This window comes from Falco cherrug, chromosome 3 (genome assembly GCF_023634085.1).
Source record: "Falco cherrug isolate bFalChe1 chromosome 3, bFalChe1.pri, whole genome shotgun sequence".
NCBI classification, from domain to species: Eukaryota; Metazoa; Chordata; class Aves; order Falconiformes; family Falconidae; genus Falco; species Falco cherrug.
The window spans coordinates 91,617,421-91,634,169 of NC_073699.1; the positions used below are offsets into that span (position 1 = coordinate 91,617,421).

The following is a 16,749-nucleotide window of genomic DNA, read 5'->3' on the forward strand; positions in this document are numbered from 1 at the left end:
TTCCCAGGGTGAGCAGCACAGCACTGGAGAAGGTTGCCCAGAAAGGCTGGGGAATCTCCGTCCTTGGAAGGGCTGTGGCTGACCTTATCTACTGATGGCCCTGCTCCAAGCAGGAGGGTGAAACCTGGATGTCCCTTTCAATTAAACTACGTGATTTTCTCTCTCTTGTTAACAGCCATTCTGCCTTGCCACCTCCCTTTCTCATCCTGCCTGGCATCCTTGCATCCTGATCAGCAAGGGGAGCTAGTTTGCTCACTCTTGGCATACTTCTTTGGGACTTGGAGTCTCCTGGCTTGGGTTTTCCCACCACCTAACCATTCAGCTGACCTTTCTGCTCTCCTGATTTCTTAAGGACTTACTCATCATACTAAAACCAACACTTACTTGATTTCTGGCGTTTCTTCATTGCCTTGCACAACATTGATTTCTACCACTTTTTAGAAAACTTGACCCACTCTGTTCCTGTAATCAGGCTTGCAGCAAAATGCTTAGCACACAGTAGTTTCCTTCCTTTCCTCCATTCCCCTTCCCCTGTTCCCCAGGGTCTTACAGTTGTTGCCACCACCTTCTTCCATCACCCAACAGCAGCCTTGTTCTCTTCTGGGACTGCAGAGTGATAACTACTGTGCCATTTTTGCCCTTGTTGTATTTTTTCACTCCATCCTTGCTCAAGTCCTCCCAGGGTTGTTTCAGTCCTTGTTCTCCTTCACTACATGCAAGTACTGCGCACTCAGTGTTTGCAGTGTTTCTCTCACATGGTTCCCAGCCATGGCTGCAGTGAGATTCCTTCACCCACACAACCAGTGGGGTGTCCACCCCTTACCCTGAAAGGTCCCTCATGGCTTTGCCTCTGCCTATGCTCCAAATGATCGTCAGTCTCAAGCTGGACCCACAGTGTCTAATTCAATCACTAAACTTGACATTTTATGCTGACGTACCCCATTTGAAACTCAGGAGTCACAGCTGTACAAAGCCAGAGAGGAGAATCAGGCTTACAATATCTGCTTACATCCAGAAACCAAACCCAAGCATTCTAGTTGTGTAACCTTTTTACTAGTCATTTATTTTAAACAACAGAGCAGTTGTCTCCACAAAACCAGAAGACCATTGGAATAGGTGAATTGTTCTGCTATCCTGTCAGTAGAACATTGTGGTGTAACAGCAGAGCTGAGATTTTAATTCCATTGTCCTTTTGAAAAGTTTAAAACTGAAAAGTGACAAGGTCAACAAAGAGGACAAAATTACACAAGACCTTTTGGGGATGTGTTAGAAAGGATCTTTGGGTAGGCAGAAACAACCTGGGTGTAGGGGAAAAGGAAAGGGAGGTGCAAGCTACTGCACTGTATTTCTAAATGTATTCATTGCTTAACACACAAACACAGAACCTGACCGAGGACAGGACCGAAGTCTTCTCTCCCACAGGATTAAAGGTAAATACTTCAACAAATTTAAGTAACTTCTCTGATGCTTTAAAAACAGCTATCTGTGGCTTGCATGACTGTATAGGAAATTGTAATATACCAGTGTTATAGTGCCTTATTCTTGCCTCATGTTTCTCTAGATGCCAACCCTTAGAGAAAATAAATCTGTGAGGCTAAAGAAAACTGCTAATTTGGGGCAGAACTGATCACAAAAAGGAAAGTTTTCTTAGGGCAGTAACAGGCTTATAAATTAAAATCTTCAGTTTGATAAAAGAGTCCTATACTTCAGGTGAAGCAAAGGCTATTTCCATTCTGCAAAGGCACAGCACTGCATGTTATCAGGCCAGGGACTCAGGCAAGTATTCATTAGCGGAAAACAGAGAAATTTCCATCCTGATGCTCTCTTGCTTGTGTTCCCCAAGGAAAGAAAATCACTCTGTGTTACAGATTTGGTACTGACAGCACGCTGACTGCCAGAAGAACTGTAGGGGTTTGGCAACTGAACACTTGACAAATACCTGTAGACTTCAGAGATTGCTCCACAGTTGCTGTTTTTCCATTCCGTAAATATAAATTTTAATAACAACAACAACAATAACAGCAATAACATCAACAACATTTCTGGTCTCTTAACTGAAAAACAACATGAGGCAGGTACCACTGGGCAGATATCTTAAAGTCTGCGATACTCATAACCTCAAGGGATCTGCCAGTTTCTGGGGAAAATAAAATTGCTGGAACATACAGAAGGGATGGGAGGTACACATCATGAATAAAACTCCATCAGCATAAAGGCAAATAATAGGTTTATTATTTTATAGTTATTCATGATACTACTCAGAACAGGTGGCTTCCCAGGAAAAGCACATGAGCTAAGAAATATGCCTAAATTCCTTCTCAGTATCAGCTCTCAATTCTATACAGATCCAAAATTAAGTAAATTTTAAACCATTTAAACCCAGGAGAAACCCAGGAGTGTTGTGAACCTATGTACTAAACCTGCATTTAAATTCCCCTGGGAACATTACTTTGATAAATCATTAGTTAAAGACAAAAAAGAAGAAAAATATGCAGCTTACAAATCTGCACATTTTTGAAAACCAAAGGCAGAAAGAAACACAAAGAAAACTACAGCTGTATAAAAGAAGACTTATGTACAATTATAGGAAGACTTTGTCTGGGTAGCAAATAGTATCTGTGTGGAAGATAAAACATACAACTTAGTTTTATCGGGTGCCAATGCACTGAGTTGAACATGTAACATTTCTTACTAATATACACTGTGTACATAATTTTAAACATTCAAATAATATAATTCTGCCTTTTGCCTCTTTCCAGGTTGTAGCCATGGAACTGGTCTCAACATCAGTTGGCAAGTTTACAGTTGATATTTTTAACAAGCTGGATGAGACCAACAAGGGCAAAAACATTTTCTTTTCCCCTTGGAGCATATCATCTGCTCTAGCTCTGATGTACCTGGGTGCAAAAGGGAATACAGCAACAGAGATGGCAGAGGTAGGCTGCTCTGTGAAGCATACACCCCATACAATACCTGGCTCCTCTAATGGCTGCAAAATTTAGTATTAGATAGAAAAACTTGCCACCACAATGACAAGGAACCAAGGCAGACCAGAGAATGAAACGTGAATGGCAAATTTTACTCATTTCATAGCAGATCCCCCACATCTCCCTTAAGAGCAAGTGCCCTGTGGGTATCACACACTAGGCACAGAGGTTCTCTGAACCTGACTTCTTCTAAATTATTCTACACCTTCTAATTTATCCTGTAATTCTATGATTCTGTCACAGATAGGATATTCCCTTTGAGAAGCAAACAGCCGATGCCAGTAGCTCCTAACTAATTGGCAGGAGGCTTGCAGATCCCAGCAACCTCCCTCTCTCCCCTGGCCAGCATGCATCTTTCTATCTAGATTTATGGTTTCCTCAACAGCTGCCTGACAATCCAGCAGGATGGGCTTTGGTATCTCCACATCCCTTGACCCAACCCTTCCTAATGCCACATGGGCACACTGCTGGCTCAGAGGGAGCTGTGGTGCTTAGTACTGGCCAGCACTCTCTGTGTCACCGCACTCTCATGCAGACACTTTGTACCATTATTATGGGAGAACCACTCGGGTTTGCACAGACACGTTGCTGTTGCTGACAGCAACAACGGTGGAAGGGAGTTCAGCCTTGCAGCATGCAGACAGGAGCACTGCATCAGCGCTCTGGGAGGGGGACAGTGCTCCTCATTGTTTCTCTATGGGATTTACCTATACTACAGCTTCAGCATCCCTTTGATTAGTCATCTAAGCAGCAGACAGCACAGTGAGTTATCATAAGGATCAAAACAAGACAACCGTTGGATTCCCATTCGGCTTTAAGTCACACCAGTTCCTTCATGCCTATTTCTTACCTTTGGAAACTCTGCTTGCAGGCTCTTCATTTCACTCAAGCAGCAGGCACTGAAAGCTCTTCTTCTGTGGCCAGACCTTCTCGGGGGAGACCAAAGAGAAGAAAAATGGTATCTATTAGAACTGAAATCCCAAGATAAAGAATCTCCAGAATCAAAATGTCCAGATACAGCTTTAGGGGTCCAGTATTTCCTGTCTGCACCCCTTTTTAAAGTACAAACCCCAACATACTTCACAACAGGTTCAAGTTCAGTTCCTTTCACTCACTCAGACTCTGAGAAACATGGAAGGACAAGTCACTGTGATACTCTGGAAGGTTTGCTATATGGCAAATCAGTTAATCCAGTCATAAACAGATCCCTGCAAATTGCAGTGATGGTAAATTTGGAAAAATATAAGCACGAGAGTGGTAAGAGAGTGGAACCAAATCCCTCTCCCACACAAATGACTTAGCATGACTTTGAAAACTTCATGCAAAAATACAATTGCTGAATGTATGATTTCTCTTCCCAAGGATCCTGAGCACAGGCAAGCTGAAGCTATCCATTCTGGCTTCAAAGAACTCCTGACTGCCATCAACAAACCCAGAACCGCCTACTCACTGAGAAGTGCTAACCGTATTTATGTGGAGAAAACCTTCTCATTACTGCCCGTAAGTTAAATCTCAGAGAGGAGTATGAAAATGTGCAAAAAAAATTTCTCACTTTAATTGCCTGCCATGAATAGAACAGGTTTGAATCTGACTCTGGATACTGCAAATAAGAGCCCTGGATTCCAGTGACAAACTTAACTGGAATATACCAGTCAGTCTGCTCACACAATTTCAGGTTGCATTGCCCTTTGACTGTAGTGTAGGGATTCCTTTTTGTGCAATACGGCTTTATCATTGGAACCTTAATAATTGGAACTGGGAAATGAGACATTAAAATAGGCACATCCATGGGATGTGCACAGCCTTCCCCACTTCTCCAAATGAAAGTGGGGACCAAAGAGGGGAATTTTCTGTCCTTTGGTTATTTCTTAACTGTTAACTCAGTCCAACAGAGAGTAACAAGCAAGATCCTGCAGTCCTCTTCTAGGCCCAAGAAGCTATCAAGAAGTCCAAGAGTTAAGAACTGCCCTTTGGGACTGAAATATCTGGTATAGTATAGAACTTTTTTTTTTTTTTTTGGTTCTGTTTGGTTTGGTTATTTTTCAGATATATCTACAGCTCAGTAAGAACTACTACAAAGCAGAGCCACAGAAGGTCAACTTTAAGACAGCACCAGAACAATCCAGAAAGGAAATCAATGCTTGGGTTGAAAAACAAACTGATGGTAAGCTGAGCTCAACCCCAGCATCTTTCCTCTCCTATTGTGTTAGCCTGCCATTGCCTTTGGGCAGGCGGCCTTGCTTCCCCACGTGCTACTGCAGCAGCCAGGTACTGTCTTCCAATGTGGACAGTGAGCAGAGATGCAGGGGGAGGACAGAGAAAGAACAGCACACTTAAACAGCTTCAAAGACCAGATCCAGACCTCTGCGAGCTCCCTGAGGAGGCTCCCATCAACTCTGCCATGCTTTGTGTCAGCTGGTCCTCAAGCACAGCTGCTGCCCTGGTGCTGCACCCATGCACCACAGGCAGAGGATATAGAGGGAAGAAGCACCTCTGCCTACCAGTGTGCTCCAAGGCAGGTGGGGATGACTACCTAGCTGTACCATCCTGTGCTGCCCTGAGGTGCTGGCCTTTTACTTGGCATAACCATCTGGTGAGGCAGTATATGGCTTTCTGCTTCTAGCTGCTTGTCACGAAGCTGTGACATTTTTTGGCGAAGGAGTTGATCCCTGTCAGCTAGTCAGGAGAACCAGGCAGAAAACAGCTTTGGAAACTGTAAACAAACTAATGGTTTATGTCACAGGAGTATTTTAGGGAGTATGGCACTGAGGCATGGACTTTTTTACTAAGGAGTTGAACCAAGAGAAAAAGGAATTAAAACATGCCCTCACTGTGCTGCACTGGAATGAAACCTGACTCTTCTGATTTCAAAAGGCAAAATCAAGAATTTGCTGAATTCACCAGATGTGGCAAAGCACACCAAGCTGATCCTGGTAAATGCCATTTACTTCAAGGCAGAATGGAAAGTGAAATTTCTGGAAGAATTTACAGATCTGCAACCCTTCCGAATGAGCAAGGTAAGATCCTCCACGATCCTTCTTACCATAAACAGCCTGATGACAACACCTACTGCTGCAATCTTTTGATTTCATAAGTCTTTTAGGTATCCCTGTGGTAACTAGACTGTGAAAAGCTGGTTGCAGTGCTCAGCTCACCACAACATTAAGATACTGCTGAGGTAAATGTTAGAGAGATCCAGATAACAGCTACCGTTTCCAAAAGCACTAGAATCACTTAAGATCATTTTGTAAAACAGTGCTAAAAGGGCTAGATTATAAAAACATGACTTTGAGAGTCCAGGCTTGATGGACGGCAACCACATGCCATGTCATGGGCGAGTATGGTACCTGTGGTGTGTAGCCTAGCTAGGCACAGACGTACCCGCTCAGATACAGCTGCAACAGGGTACCCTGAATGGGTGCGCAGTTGGGTGAGACTAGAAAAAATGTTAATGGCATGTATCCAGAGGCATGAATTCACATCGAAAGATGTGCAATTTCCACCAACTGCAGCTTCTGCCTTCTGATTAGCTTGTAGACATCGGCTGCTTACCTGAATGTTAAAGAGAGGTTGCATACTTCTGCAAAGGCAACTGCTTGCCAGAAACTCCCATCATCATAAGCCCCTTTGCTCAGACATTAGTGTTATCTTCTGTTAGGGGTTGTGACATAAAGGGCAATCAGCTAGTCACTTTTTACTGCCAGAGAGGAGACTGCAGAAAAACTGCACAACACTCACCCTCTTAAAGCATAGCTGTTTCTCTGCCGTAGGGTTGTAAGCCCATATCCCATACCTACCCCATTCTTCTAATCCTTCCAGATGTTTCTAACTCTTTTCCTCCTCCTCTGTGGGCTGTTATGCATGTTTTGGGGAGAAGAGAGAAATTGGTCAGTTCAGCCCCCAACAAAATTCTCTGAGACAAACACCAAGATAAGCAATATTGTCCACTCAAGAAAAACTTGGGGAAATTAATGACAAATCACTGTTGTAAAAGCGGCTTACAAAAGTTTCCCTCCACTGCACTGAGTCATTGTCATCTTTCCAAGGAATGATTTCTTACTTATAAATAAATACTTTACAGAACAAGACCAAGCCTGTGAAGATGATGCACAGGAGACATACCTTTCCAGTTCTCACCATGGAAACAATGAATTCCAAAATGATCGAGTTGCCATATGAGAAACATGAACTCAGTATGTTCATCCTCCTTCCTGATGACATCAAAGACACCACTACAGGTCTCGAACAGGTAAAAAAGTATGCTACATCCATTTCGTACAACCATTCAGTCGTTAAAAAAAACCCAAACCCAGACAGGCTGGCAACCATATCTCCCCCTCTGAGGACATGCTGTTTGATCTCCTCCGCTAGCTGAATTCATTTCCTCTAATACTTATCTAATCCCATGAAAGTTCCTCCACACCGAGTGCCCTTAGTCTGGTAAGAACTGATGACAGCCAACACTGTGCATAATCCGATGCTTAGCTCTTCAACAGTGCCAAGACTGACACCCAATCTTACATGATTTGTAAGGGTAGAATCTCCCTTCACTGGACATTCAGGAGGGACAGTACCGCACAAGTAGTCACAGCCTCCTGAGAAAACAGACACCTCTTCTCCATGGCCTGGAAGTTTATGCACCATCTTAGTCTCATTTTGTTTGCCCCAACATGCATTTGCTATCTGAAAAGCAAGGATTTTGACGAGACTACATTTGCTGCAATAATTTAGTAGTTACTATAATTGCTGTAGTTACTACGGTTGCAAGATTGTTAAATTCTTGGCATCTATCATGTCAAGAATACTATTCATTGCTCTCCTCCATTTGATCTGAGCTGAACCCTGGTGACATAGTGCCCAGGACACAGACAGCAGTGTAAGGCTTTGCTGGAAGCAGTTTGTTTTAAAATTGCCAAGGAGATACCTGCAATATTAAAATCTGTTTCTAGGAAACTGGGCTAAACCAACTGCTGTACAGCCAGCAATCTCCCAGCAACTTCCTTCACATCAAGACTGAATTAAAAGAGAGGAAAGAACTACTTCAGAAAATGGGGGCTGTTGAGTGCCCTGTCTTTCTTTTACAATGAGTTTGGCAGGGGTGGTGCTCAAAACTTGGTGGCATTAAGTCTCAAGTATTTGTTGCACACTCTGCCTCTGGTCATCAGTAAAACCAATTTATAGTTCATGCTTTCAGCTTAATATTAAATTTGCCATTTAAAAATGGTTTAATTCATTACACTGCCATAAAATTGATTAATTAATAGGTTGTTAACTGTTTTTTCATGGCAAACAAAATTCCTTCTCTTTCTTAAATGATAGCTGGAAAGAGAACTGACGTATGAGAAGCTGTCTGAATGGATTGATTCCGAGAAGATGACCTCAACTCTTGTGGATCTGCATCTACCTAAGTTCTCAATAGAGGAGAGATATGACCTCACTGATAAGCTGAACAGCATGGGAATGCACAGTGCCTTTGGCAGCGATGCTGATTTCAGCGGAATGGCTAAGAAGGGCGATGTGCAGATCTCCAGAGTTCTTCACAAGTCTTTTGTTGCAGTTGATGAGAATGGCACTGAGGCAGCTGCTGCTACTGTAAATACAAGTGTAACAAGTTCACCTGTTAGCCATGCTCTGAAATTTAAAGCTGACCACCCTTTTCTTTTCTTCATCAGACACAACAAATCCAAAAGCATCCTCTTTTTTGGCAGATTCTGCTCTCCCCTAGAATGAGTTTTTATTTGCTCCCACACAGCATGCAGGGTTCACTGTTCAATGGAAAAATGCTCTCCCCTAGAATGAGTTTTTATTTGCTCCCACACAGCATGCAGGGTTCACTGTTCAATGGAAAAATGTGAACTGCAGTGTTAAAAGCTTAAGCCTTAAGCCATGTAGCCATACATACCAAAAGTGTATGTCCTTTTTCTTGCCCCCTCAAGTAAGGCAGTACCTAAAAGCCACCCTGTACCTCAAAGACCACCCATCTGCTGCTCCTTTCCATTGTCCTACTGAGACAGCCCTCCACATAAAACAGAGTGCAGAATTTTGCTCCCTTGCATCAAACCTGCTCTTCTGGCTTTGTTGTTGGAGAGTAAGGTGGAGCCATAAAAGCTGTCTGCACACAGGCCATCCTCTAGCCCTATGCCAAATGCTGACTTCAGGTGAAATGCATTCATTGTCTTGAATCTCCCAGAGATGAAAAAAAATCTCTGAAAGAAAAAAAACCCCAAACTTGCAGAAATCTGTAAGCTCTCTTTTCCTCACTGGGAAACCTGCATTTGCATTGCAATGCAGTTTCCTTATGTTCATTTCAGATTTAAAGGCTGTTGAAAATTAACAGAATTTAATACAAACCCAGAATAATCTCAAAATGACCCTTACCTTCCCCTGTCTCACCATGTGTATATAGACACATTACATTCCTTCTCTCCTGTCCTTGCAGCTTGCAGCAAGGGAAAATGGTCCAGTCCTTAACATTTAATTGGTGACTTCTAATCACCTTGCTTTTTTTCCTAATTTTTCTAAACTTTGTAGTTTAATGTTGCTAAGAGGTCCAACCAGCAAAAATGCTTAGAAAACTATAAGTAACATGCCTTCTTGCTGCCTCTTATTGATATGCAATCTAAGACCTTCAGAATTCAGATCTGCTTCCTCTTTTTCATTTTGCCTAATTATACCTGTTTCACAGCTAGCATCTGCCCAGCTTCCTTGCTACCTGCATTATTGACCAATGAGTGCATCGCAGCGAGTATAGTCATGGTATTGACAGAAACACCAGTGAGATTTTGATTGATGTTTTACTTCATAATTTTACCATGACCTGCATTTAATACAATAAATTTACTTGGAGTTGTGTTTGTATTATTCAAAACACTGAGTTACCCAGTTCTCTTAGAGCACCCGGTAAGGTACATGGCTGCAGTATGTTTCCATTCTTGCCATTCCAAGTCAATCACCACATCATCCTGATGGACAAAGATGAGACACTTTAATGCACTGGTGTCTTAGTTCCACTAGGCTTCAAACAGCCCCAAACGCACTGTTATTCAGCATGCTATCCTAGGTATTTACTAAACATACCTGTCACAACACACTAGAAATTAAAAGTCTGACTAAAGCCTCTAGCCCAGAACACCAGTTCCCTCTGTTGGCTTGGGAGGGCAGCAGTTGTGCTTTCCTGTGGCTATAAGGAATAGCATAAAAGTTTTGTAGCCACTGTGGTGCTCTAACCACGTCAGAGAATATTATCTAAAACAAGATCTGAATGCAGGAGAGAGGTAATGTAAAAAAATTTACTCTAAGCAAAATTCCACCTGTAATTGCAACTCACTCCCCCTCCACAAAGGGTATTCTATTTGGAAATACATCCCCTCCCAGCAAAGTATACCTGCATCTTCACTGTACAAAATGCTGCTTCTAAAATCAGTGCCCTCCCTTGCCTGTAACCCTCAGCTCAGGGTTCAGCTGTCTGTCATCCAGGACCTCCCTTGGTGCAGCCCAGTTCTATGCTATCGACTCAGCTTTACTAAGGAGTTTGTTGTTTCGGTGTGGAAAAGCAGTCAAGAGAGGGCTGTGCAAAATAAGAAAAGCAAAAACAAAGAAGTTGTTAGGATGGAACAATCAGCACAGCAAGGCTTCAGGAGGACAAACACTTGCACGAGGAGGTATAAAAACTCAATTATTCTTTTTTAAAAAAGAAGAATTAGAAGCAAAAAACAGCAATATGGAGGCTGAGCCTCTTCTAGAGGGCAACAAAGACCAGCCCTCCTCCACTTGAGTGACACCTGGCCAGCAAACACTCATCAGGGTGGTAAGCATGTTAATTCTTAGCCTTGTAGCATGTTAATCCCGTCTTTCTGTTGTGTCTATCCAACAGTAAGTAATAACTGGGAACTCCTTAATTGTGTATACCCGGTTTGAACAGTCACTTCATGTAAGAGCAAAAATTGCCCAAAGAGGTGAGAAGAGTTCCATGCGAAACCAAATGAAAGGTCTTCCCATGCTAATTTTTGTGCATCTCCTTACTCATACCACACTGAAGGGCTCTGCAAAGCAGTATCTCTGAGGCTCCCTGAGGAACTACAGCATGGTGTCCACCAGCTGGTAAGAGGTGCAAAGGGTCAAACAGGCTGATTTTGGTACCAAGCTACTCCCAGTCTCATCTTTGTTTGGGAGATGATGTCAACAAGCACGCCTTCCAGTATAAGACGTACTTGGGGTGCAGGTGAAAAGGATGAAAGACATGGAAAGGAACCCATCCAGGGGAAAACACCCTTCAGAGCTCATCTGCTGCAAAAACACTGAAAGCGGCTTCATTTGTGTCTCCCCATACTATTTTCATGGTAACCAGCATTTGGCTTTCAACACAGGCTACATCTTACAGAATAACAGACTTGCTCAGGTTAGAATTGACCCCTTGAGATCATCTAGTCCAACCCCCTATGCAAACAAGGTCATCTAGTGCAGGTGGCACAGGACCATGTTGGATTTTGAGTGTCTGCTTCTACCAATGGAGACTACACAACCTCCCCAGGCAACCTATGCCAATGTTTGCCCTTCCTCACAGGAAAACAGGTTTTTCCTGTGCTCAGATTGAATTTCCTCTTTTCCTCTCACTGGGCACCAAGGAGAGTCTTGTTCCTTCTTCTTCATTGCATCCCATAAGGTCTTTATGAACATAGGTAAGATGCCCTGAGTTTTCTTCTCTCAAGGCTGTAAGTCTCAGCTCTTTCAGCCTCTCCTCATATGAAAGAAGCTCCACTCCTTTAATCATCTTTGTGGCCCTGTTCAGGGGGAAGATATAGAGAACCGTATCTTTCCTATACTGAGAAGCCCAGAGCTGGACACAGTATTCCCACCATGGTCTCATTAGGGCTAAGCAGAGAGGGACCTCCCTCGATCTGCTGGCATCACTCACTCTCATGCAGTCCCACAATGCTGTTGGTCTCCTTTGCTGTGAGGGTGCACTGCTGGCTCATGGTCAGCTTGTTGTTCACCAGGACCCCAAGGTCCTTCTCTGCAGAGTTGCTTTCCAGGCAGTCAGTCCCCAATGTGTACAGATGCCTAGGGCTATTCCTCCCCAGAGGCAGAACTTTGCATTTCCCCTTACTGAACTTCACAGATTCCTCTCCTCCCAATTTTCCACTGTGTCCAGGTCCTTCTGAATGGCACAACCCTCTGGTGTATCAGCCACTCTTTCCAGTTTTCTATTGTCTGTAAATGTGCTGAGGGTGCCCTCTGTCCCAGCATCCTGGCCATTAATGAAGATGTTAAACAGTACTGGCCCCAGTATCAGACCCCCAGGGTACACCACTACTGACTTGACTCCAACTGGACTTTGTGCCACTGATCAAAAACCTCTGGGCCTGGATGGGCTCAATTCACAAACTCATATGTTGTCAGCTTGTCCATGAGGATGTTATGGGAGACAGTGTCAAAAGCTGTACTAAAGTTAAGGTAAACCATTCACTGTTCTGCCCTCATACATGAAGCTAGTTAACTCCCTGTAGAAGGCTGTCAGGTTGATTAAGCATCTTCATAAATCCATGCTGACTAGTCTCAATCAACTTCTTGTCCTTCATGTGTCTGGAAATGGTTTCCATGAGGAATTTCTCCATCACCTTCCCAGGGACTGAAGTGAGGCTGACAGGCTGTAGTTCCCTGAATCTTTTGAAGTCAGTTGTGACATCTGCCCTCTTCCAGTCTTCAGGAAATTTCTCCAGTCACTATGGCCTTTCAAAGACAATTGAGAGAAGCCTCACAATGATATCAGCCACCTCCCTCAGCACTTGTGTGTACAAGTCATGAGGCCCCATGGACTTGTATATGTTCTATTTGTTTAAACACTCCTGAACCTGGTCTTCCTCTGCCAAGAGTAAGTCTTCACCTTTCCAGACTTTTTGCTCAAGTGTCAAGCATTTCTGCAGGGCAGTCTTACCAGTGAAGACTGATGTACAGAAGGCTTCAAGTACCTTGGCCTTTTCCATCCATGTCCTGTGTCAGGGTTTCCCCTGCACTATTCACAGTGGGCCCGTGATTTCCCTAGATTTTTTGTCTTGTACTTGTAGACTCTTTTCCTTCTGCTCTTCATATCCTTTGCCAGGTTCAATACCAGGTCGACCTTGACTTTCCTAATCCTATTTCTGCAAGATTAGATGGCACCTCTATACTCCTTCTGGGTCACCTCCCCTGCTTCCACATCTTATACATCTCCTTTTTATGTCCGAGTTCAGTTAGGAGCTCCTTGCTCATTCATGCAGGCCTCCTGCCACATTTGCTGGATTTCCTACTCAACAGAATGGACCATCTTGACCTTGGAAGAGGTGATCCTTGAATATCAACCAGCTCTCCTGGAACTCTCTTCTCTCCAGGGATATATCCTATGGAATTCTTTCAAGCAGATCTCTGAAGATCTTCTGAAATCCAGGCCTGTAGTCCTGCTTTTTGCCCTGCTCCCTCCTCGTAGGATCCTGAGCTCCATCATCGCATGGTCACTGCAGCTAAGGCTGCTTCCAGCTTTCACATCCATGACCCATTCTTCTTTATTTCTCAGTATCAGGTCCAGCAAAGCATCATTCCTTGTTGGTTTCTCAATTATTTGTGCCAGGAAGTCATGAATGCACTCTAGAAACTCCTTAGGTTGCTTGAGGCCTAATATACTGTTCTTCCAGCAGATATCAGGGTGGTCCCCCATAAGGACCAGGCTTCTTTCGGTTGTTTGAAGAAGGTCTCATCTACTGCCTTATCAGGAAGTCTACAGCAGATGCCCACTGCAACAGCACCTGTGTTGGCCTGCCCCCTAATCTTGACCCATAAGCTCTTGACCAGCTCCCAAACTGAGCCAAGGCAGAGCCCTGTGCATTCCAGCTGCTCTCTCATGCAAAGGGCAACTCCCTGTCCTTGCCCTCCCAGCCTGTCCTTCCTGAAAAACCTGTATCCCTCCACTGCAGCACTCAATTCCTGTGACCTATCCCACCATATCTCCATGATCCCAATGAGGTAATAGCCTTGTAACCACATAAAACCTTCTACCTACTCCTCTTTGCTGCCCGTGCTGCCTGCATGAGTGTAGCAGCATTTCAGAGAGGCATCCAAGTGATTCCCCTGTACAGGCTTAAGGGGTTTTCCCTTAAGGCTTTTCTGCAGGTACTTCATTATTTACGTGTCTATGCTTGAAATGATTCCATTTTAGCTGCTTTGTTGATTGCTATGTCCTTCCTGTTTCCATCACCCCAGGCCCTTGGCATGCCTACCACATTCACAACCTCCTTGTTTGTTGAGGAATGATTCCCATTTCTAGTTTAAAGCTCTCCTTACTAGGTTGACCAGCCTGTTGACAAAGATATTTTTCCCTGTCCAGTCAGGCGGATCCCTTCTCTTCCAAGCAGCAGAGAGGTCCCATGGCCACAGAAACTGAATCCCTGCTGCTGGCAACAGCAGTGCAGTGAACTGCTAACTGTCCAGTCCTCCTCAGGCCCATCCACCTCACCAGCAGGCTTGAGGAGATCATCACCTGGGCCCCCATGCCCTTGACCACTCCCCTTAGAGCCCTATGATCATGCTTTGTACTTCCCAGGTCACCCCTGGCACTATCATTGGTGCCTACATATAAGAGCAGCAGGGGAAGGGACAGATGAGCCTCAGTAGCCTCTCTACAACATCCCAAACGCATGCCCCTAGCAAGCAGCAACTCTACCCAGGTGACAAATCAGGTCAACAGATGTGGGCCCAGTCTCCTGCAGTTACTTTCACTCCTCGCACTCGTTAACGCCCTTTGAGATCTAGAAGGTGCATCTGCCGGTACTGAAAGTTAAAGAGTTGCAAGCCTTTTAGTTTCCATGGCTTCACAAGTCCCTAATCCCCGTTAGGCTGGGATGCCACACTTGGGTATAGCAAGGGAGGCAGTCCTGGGAATTTGAATTTCCAGTGCAATGTGCTAACCATGTTTGCTGTTGTTCCAAAAGGCTTGGGGGCTCCTGGAGGTGACAGGCTGGAACAGGGAAAGGAAAGAGAAAACAGATGTGGGGCAGAGCAGCTCCTACACCATGAACAGGTCATGGTGTTCCAATGCTCCTTTCAGCAAGGGCTCTCCCAAGCACTGTCCTTTCTTTCCTGTCTGCCACAAAGGGTAGCTTGATGCTTTTGAAAGACAGTTCCATTTTATTCTTCCATACTGGGGAAATGCTATTTAATCATCTTTATAAAATACTCTAAGGTAGCCAAGTAATAGGTGCTACATGACTTCATTTCCAAATAATACTTTCAAGAAGTCCTGGGTATGTCCTGTATCATCCAAATTTGTAACTCCAGGTCCATGAATTCCTCTTTAAAAGGTCCTAGGCCTTTGAAAACTGAAGAAAGAAGTATCTATGGGAAACTGCTGAGACAAGCCTCAATACAAACATGTTGTGAGCATGGACTGCCTGTCACTTAGTGATTCCATGCGTGTCAAAACACAGTATATTAACATGTTTTGAGTTTATCCTACAATGAAATACGGGGCAAATCTCAGCTTTATAAAATGATCCCTGGCACCCCTGTGGCAGACTGACTTCATGACAAACAGAACCAGCAGACAGCACACAATAAGGAAACAAGAAAGTTTATAGTGACGGTGTAGTGTTAGTATTCAAGACAAGGACACATAAACCCCCCTGCTTTACAACTGAAATGCAAATACATTCAAATTTTTAAAGGTTTTATTTTGCCATCAGTAACAGGCACAAGGAGATTTCTCTTTGAATGTTATTTATAGTCCACTCCTTTAGAGTTCTATTGCAACAGATGTGAACTTGGTCTCATTTTCTTTCTGGGGGGATATAGCTGAGCGGAATTTCCTACAGAGTAAAAATCTGTAATTGGACTTAGCCTAGCACTGATTTTAAATTGTGCTGCTTTTTACTCCGAGTGGACCATTTACAGAGAACAGGTATGGGTGTACAACAATCAAACAGGCAGAAAGATACCACCTCACATCCATGCTGAGCAAGATGGGGATGAAAGATGGCTTCAAAAAAAGCCGAAATGACATCATCAATATGCCAGAGGAAAATGACAGGTTTTAGCAAAAGACTTTTTATGGCCATTTGTCAGAGGTCAATCCACTTGAGGTCAACAGCTCAGGCACTGTGATGCTGTGAAACCTTGTTTCTACCATTCCGGTTGCAGCAGTTCACTCTTTCCTCTCACTATTTCCACCTGGCACAGAAAAACCAAGAGCACCTCTTCTTTGGCAATTTGCTCCCGTTTGAAACTCCACTCTCTCTTACTAAACAGGATCTTGCAGCAGCTAGAATATACCACAAAGAGTGTCTACACAGTTTGGGTACCCTTTCTTAATTTTCCTGTATTTTTGGCCAATCTTTGAAACTTGTAGTACCACTAACTGTTGTTTGTTGGGTTTTTTCTTCTCCTATTCATTTAGCTAAAAAATAGACATCAGCAGTTTCAGATGCATAGCAGAAACATTTCTTAAGCACATAACTAAACATGATAATGTCTAATACATTTCTGAAGCAAGAAAATAAGATGGCTATTCCAGGCAAAAAAACCTGCATGCACTTAAAAACAAAATGTGTGGGGAAAAAAGGCACATATAACACTCTTGAAACCTTGTATGGCATATGTACCAGTCAGATTCAAAGTGAATATAAGCACAAAAATGTAATTCTAGTTCAAAACAGGGACTTGTACACTTTATACTGATGCTTTTTCCATATAAGTTGACTGCATGCAGGTAACTGGGTTTATTCTGCGTGTGTCTAAT

General features: G+C 43.6%; 1 protein-coding gene across 1 annotated transcript; it reads left to right on the forward strand.

The window, feature by feature from the left end:
* The first annotated feature begins 1,294 nt into the window (after positions 1-1,294).
* LOC102057788 (heterochromatin-associated protein MENT-like) lies at positions 1,295-9,833 on the forward strand. Its single transcript, XM_055705781.1, has 8 exons — positions 1,295-1,430; positions 2,760-2,936; positions 3,859-3,945; positions 4,350-4,487; positions 5,034-5,151; positions 5,862-6,004; positions 7,069-7,236; positions 8,307-9,833. Exons 1-8 carry the CDS (start codon positions 1,353-1,355, stop codon positions 8,715-8,717), a joined length of 1,320 nt encoding a protein of 439 aa, XP_055561756.1. The 5' UTR covers positions 1,295-1,352; the 3' UTR covers positions 8,718-9,833.
* The last annotated feature ends 6,916 nt before the right edge of the window (positions 9,834-16,749 follow it).

What these genes read in the sequence shown, in the direction of transcription:
- LOC102057788 (XM_055705781.1), top strand. Translation starts at nt 1,353, where the DNA reads ATGTATTCATTGCTTAACACACAAACACAGAACCTGACCGAGGACAGG. An exon ending in TCTCTCCCACAGGATTAAAG is followed by an intron (nt 1,431 to 2,759) that starts GTAAATACTTCA and finishes GCCTCTTTCCAG; the next exon opens with GTTGTAGCCATGGAACTGGT. An exon ending in AAACCTTCTCATTACTGCCC is followed by an intron (nt 4,488 to 5,033) that starts GTAAGTTAAATC and finishes GTTATTTTTCAG; the next exon opens with ATATATCTACAGCTCAGTAA.